Raw genomic sequence first — 5,344 nt, forward strand, 5'->3', positions numbered from 1 at the left:
AAGGTAGTGTGTACGCAAACCTTACACCTGCTTTTAAGAAGGCAAAGAGGTTGTTGTTCCGGTACACCTTGGCTCAGGAAACAATTTTTTTTTTGGAGAAAAAGAAAACAACTAGGAAATTGTTGGACTAGTGTGTTCATCAATTGTTTCGCCCAACCAAATGGAGTACTGCTTTTTAGAAAATAGTTTGATGAGCTAGGAAATCCAAATTCAAGAGTTCATATAATGTCTGTGGACTGAACTTTTGGTATTTCTGGAATTACAAAAGATCTATAAGAAGCACGAGAGAAATCATCACAAAGACAGCTACTTAATTAACTGAATCACTAAATAATGGTGTTGTTACATATTAGCATTGTAGCCACTATGAGACAAGTTTGGAAATACAAACTAAAAAGGCAAAAAAACACAAGTAAACTTCTCTAATACCAAGTGAATTACTACTAGCTAACTGAAAAACTGTTCTAATGGCAAGTCAATTACTCCCTAACCATAAGACTTACAAATATGTAGCTCTTATATCACCTCACTTTGAACAATATCATTTTACATGGTTTGTAGCAGATGTTCGAATGGACTCAATTCTCTGAAGCCTGATCTGTTTCCTAAATTTAGCTATGAACTGATCCGCCTTCTTGTCTACATCAGTAACACTCTCAGTTGCCTTATCACTAACATTCTTGTTTGCTACCTCTACATTTCCTGTGCTCTCTTCAAAGTAATCATCAGTTTCCACAACAACCTTTTCAACAGACAACACTTTCTTCTCTTCCCCTACAAACTCCATCACTGCTGGCTTTGGTACAAAATGGGACGTTTCATTCATCTGTTTATCGACAAAAGTTTGTTCAACTTCCTTATTCTTTATTCCCTCTGCCTTTCCATTTATGAAATCTTGAGCATGTAGTACTCTTGCTCTTGCAGCTCCAATGAATGGCCTAATTGTTCGAACTGACTTCCCCTCAAATGGCACACTCCTACTACTTCTCCTCAGTTCCTTATCAGAAACAGCCTTTTCATCTATAATAATAGAGCTTGATTTCAACAGAGTAGATTTTCTAATAACAGGTGTTGGTGGTGGCAGTGGAGGTGGCCGCGGCGGAGAGGACTTAAGAAAACTCTTTTTCCTCATAATATTGTCAGCAATATTGGCTTCAGATTCTGATGAAAATGGAAACTTTCTTGGAGATGAAATCGACTGTGACGGTGAAAGAGATTTTGGTGAAGTGGTTGAGATAGGCTCAGGAACAGGGGATTTCAAACTCCGAATTGGTAAAAGCAAAGGCTTTTCATCAATTCTTGAACTAATTATAGCTCTGTGTTTTTCTTGAACTACTACTGGCTTACCACTATGGTACTGATAATGACTCAAAGTCTCAACTCTGTTTTCATCACACACAGAATGGTTTTCGGCCTCATCATAAAAAAAAGATGAAACCTCAAGTAATCTAGATTTAACATTATCAAACTTTGAATTACTATGATATTCATTGTCTGACTCATCATCACTTTTTTTGCTAAATAAGCCATAAGAAACAGCTATACCAACTAATATAAGCTGAAGAATTTCCCAACTTCCAGTATGTAGAGTTTTGCTGATAATTTCAGGAGCTTCCAAAGGAAACAGTGGAAGTACAACTAGAAATATCAGAACTAGCATAGCTTTAAAGGAAAAATGATAATAAAACTTACTGCTAGAATCTGCATGTTTTGCTGGAACATTAAAGGTTAATTTCTGTTGCTTTGAGATGTAATTAGGAGTTGTAATTGTATCTTCCATTGAAAAATTGGGTTGGGTTTTGGATCTTGTTTTATTTTGTAAACTGTGAAAAAGAAGATGAGAAGATGAAGAAGAGAAATCTTAAGGACTAAGTATGGTAAAGGAGAGTGATGAGAAAAAGATTTTGGGAGGAGTGACATGATTTGAAGACCATGCTTTCCCTGTCTCCTTTAACCATTCCACTCTTTTCCCATTCTTGTCGTTTTTATGGTCTTAATTTCCATCTTTTTTTTATTTGCATGGGGTCCGATTAGATTTGTATTCACGACACAAAATCTCATGTCGGGAGTAAAACACTTTTCAATAAAGGCGACTTCATACTTAAGATTTAAATTCGAGACTTCCTATTAAAGATGAGGAGTATTTATCAGTCCATCACAATTTTTATTATGTCAATTTACAATTAACCGTTGGTACGAAGGGGTGAAAAAGAATTTGTTGATTTGGTTGAAAGTTGAAAATGAAGTTTATTTTACAAGTAGTTGTCGTTCTCACAAAAAGAACTTAGTACTCCATTAGCTACTACGACTCACTTTGTTAGAGTGCCTTTAGTTTCTAGTACCTTTATTAAGAACTAAATTAGACAAATAAATTGCATAGGTCAGAAATATGGCTTTTGAGAATTGAAGCACTTCGAACAATAAAAAATAAATCAATAAAGTTTAAGTTTGACGTCATTCCTACCATCCAACATGACATGGAAACTAAAATTCGGTAGATTTTTCTGTATTGGGAAAAATTATATTTAAATATAAAGGTGACGTGCCGAGACACGTAGACCGGTCAAATGGTCAAAGAATTACTACTAGCCAAGAGGCACGAGTTGCAACAGATACGAGCAAATGACAAAGGAAGAGGCACGGGCAGTTATACAAATAACTTAGCACCCGTACCTATCTAAGTCATTTATGTCCGAGAATCAAAAGGAATGAATCTGACAATAGAAAAGAGTGCAGATACGTCATTTAATAGGTATTAAATGTGGAATACGTTAGAGAATTTGTATTGAATGTAATGATATATAACGTAGCATTCAATGTCTTTAATTACTCATAATAGCCTCATTATGATTTGGGCAAAACGTATATCTCCAAGATATCTATAAAAGGGAGATATCTGATCAATTGTAAGGACACGAAGACACTATTGGAATAAACTTTGGTTTACTTGTTTTTCTCTTGATTACTCTCTTGCTACCTAAATTACTTCCTTTTATACATTCTTTTGATTATCAGTAACCCGTGTTCTTCTAAATTCTAGCTTTGGCTAAAATTTTATTTTTTGGTTAAACAAATTGGTTTCGTTACCGGGAAACTGATAATCTATTTTCTTTTCACTTAATTTTCCTTGTTTCATCAATTATATCGAACAACAATGACAACACTCAAGGAAACCAAAAGAACCAACAAAATCAGGGAGATCCACAGAATATTAACACTCAAGTTCCTACTCCACGAGACTCTCCAAAACCACTTTCTCCCAAAAGAACTGTCAACGTTATAAGTGGGGGTGAAGACGTCAATGGTATATTATATACTACAGCTAACAAAATTTCCAAAGTAACAATTACCCAAGGGAAACGGGTGCGGCATGTTTTAGAGGAAGACAACATTACATTCAATGACGCAGATGCAGATGGCGTATTAACCCCTCATAATTACGCACTGGTAATATCTTTAATTGTACATGATACTAATATGAAACGAGTTTTGATTGATCCAGGTAGTTCCGTGAACATTATTTTGCTAAGAGTATTACGTGAGATGCAAGCTAAAGATAAAGTGATACCAAAGGCACATACTCTATCTGGATTTGATAATTCTAGTGTCCTCACGAAAGGAGAGGTAACACTCATCACATTCGTTGAAGGAGTCGTCAAAGATACAAAGTTCCAGGTGGTAGATATAGAGATGTCTTACAATATGATTCTTGGGAGACCATGGATCCACGAAATGGATGTTGTTCCTTCAACCTTGCATCATGTTATTAAATTTCCATCGCCATGGGGAACCTGTCAAATTCGTGGAGATCAACATATATCCAGGGCTATCAACTCTGTTGCAGATACAAACACGAGAAATAAAGGTAAATAGCAATCACAAAAGGCAGTTGAGGACACCACAACACAAACCTCAACTGAACAAGGGCAAACAGATGTAGATTCAAGGCCTGATACCATTCAAGAATCAGAAGAGAATGAAAATATCAAAACAATAATAGAGGAATTAGAGCCTGTCGTGTTATTTGCTCAATGGCCTGATAAAAAAGTCTATGTTGGAGCCAATTTTAGCCAAGGTATGAGAGGTAAGTTAATTGAATTTTTGAAAACTAACGTGGACTGCTTTGCTTGGTCCCACTCTGACATGACAGGAATACCACCTGAGGTGATGACTCATAAACTAAATGAAGATCCATCATTCCCTCCTGTCAAGTAAAAGAAAAGAAATTAAGGAACTTTCAAGAATCGGGTAATTCAAGAAGAAGTCCAAAAATTGGTTCCATTCGTGAGGTAAAGTATCCTAACTAGTTAGCTAACACTGTTATAGTTCCAAAGAAGAACAAAGAAGAACGGTAAGTGGCGGGTTTGTGTAGATTACACAGATCTTAATAAAGCCTACCCTAAAAATTCTTTTCTACTACCACACATAGATCAATTGATTGATGCAACTGCAGGTCACGAACTATTAAGTTTTTTAGATGCATATTCAGGTTATAATCAGATTAAAATGGATCCAAGAGATAAAGAAAAAACTTCATTCATAACAGACAAGGGGACTTACTGTTATAAAGTAATGCCCTTTGGTCTAAAGAATACAGGTGCAAATTATCAAAGGTTAGTTATCAAAATGTTTCAAGAGCATTTAGGAAAGACTATGGAGGTATATATATATAGATGATATGCTTGTTAAAACTCAGTATTCAAAACATCACATATCATACTTATCTGACACATTTTCAATTTTGCGCAAATTTAATATGAAGTTAAATCCCGAAAAATGTGCATTTGGCGTTGCATCAAGTAAGTTTTTGGGTTTTCCTATTTCTAACCACGGTATTGAAGTGAATCCTCCACATATTAAGGCCATTAAAGAAATCCATGATATACTTTCAAACAAGAAAGAAGTTCAAAGATTAACAGAGAGAATTATAGCCTTGGGAAGATTCATTTCTAAATCATCAGAGAAGTGTTTTAAATTCTTCTCAGCCCTTAAGAAACAGGATCATTTTGAATGGAATGAGGAATGTTAACAGACACTCAGGAATTTAAAAACGTACTTATCAAATCCACCTTTGCTGGCAAAACCAAAGGCAGGGGAAAGACTACTCATTTACCTTGCTATTTCGAAAGTTGCAGTAAGCGCTGTTTTGGTCCGAGAAGAACAAGGTAAACAATCCTCTATCAATTATGTTAGTAAATCTTTGTTAGATGCGGAGACGCGGTATCCTCAATTAGAAAAACTTGCACTTGCATTAATCATGGCATCTAGAAAGTTAAGACCTTAATTTCAGTATCATCCTATCGCTGTAGTAACTGCCTACCCTTTACGTAATATATTAAATAAG

General features: G+C 35.4%; 1 protein-coding gene across 1 annotated transcript; it reads right to left on the bottom strand.

Annotated features, from left to right (window-relative positions):
- Positions 1-294: 294 nt before the first annotated feature.
- On the bottom strand, positions 295-1,960 carry LOC107775760 (uncharacterized). Its single transcript, XM_016595533.2, has one exon. It carries the CDS (start codon positions 1,778-1,780, stop codon positions 542-544), a length of 1,239 nt encoding a protein of 412 aa, XP_016451019.1. The 5' UTR covers positions 1,781-1,960; the 3' UTR covers positions 295-541.
- Positions 1,961-5,344: the final 3,384 nt, after the last annotated feature.

This window comes from Nicotiana tabacum, chromosome 8 (assembly GCF_000715075.1).
Source record: "Nicotiana tabacum cultivar K326 chromosome 8, ASM71507v2, whole genome shotgun sequence".
Taxonomy (NCBI): domain Eukaryota; kingdom Viridiplantae; phylum Streptophyta; class Magnoliopsida; order Solanales; family Solanaceae; genus Nicotiana; species Nicotiana tabacum.

Excerpts from the sequence above, each read along its gene's own strand:
- LOC107775760 (XM_016595533.2), bottom strand. The coding sequence starts at position 1,780 with ATGGAAGATACAATTACAACTCCTAATTACATCTCAAAGCAACAGAAA.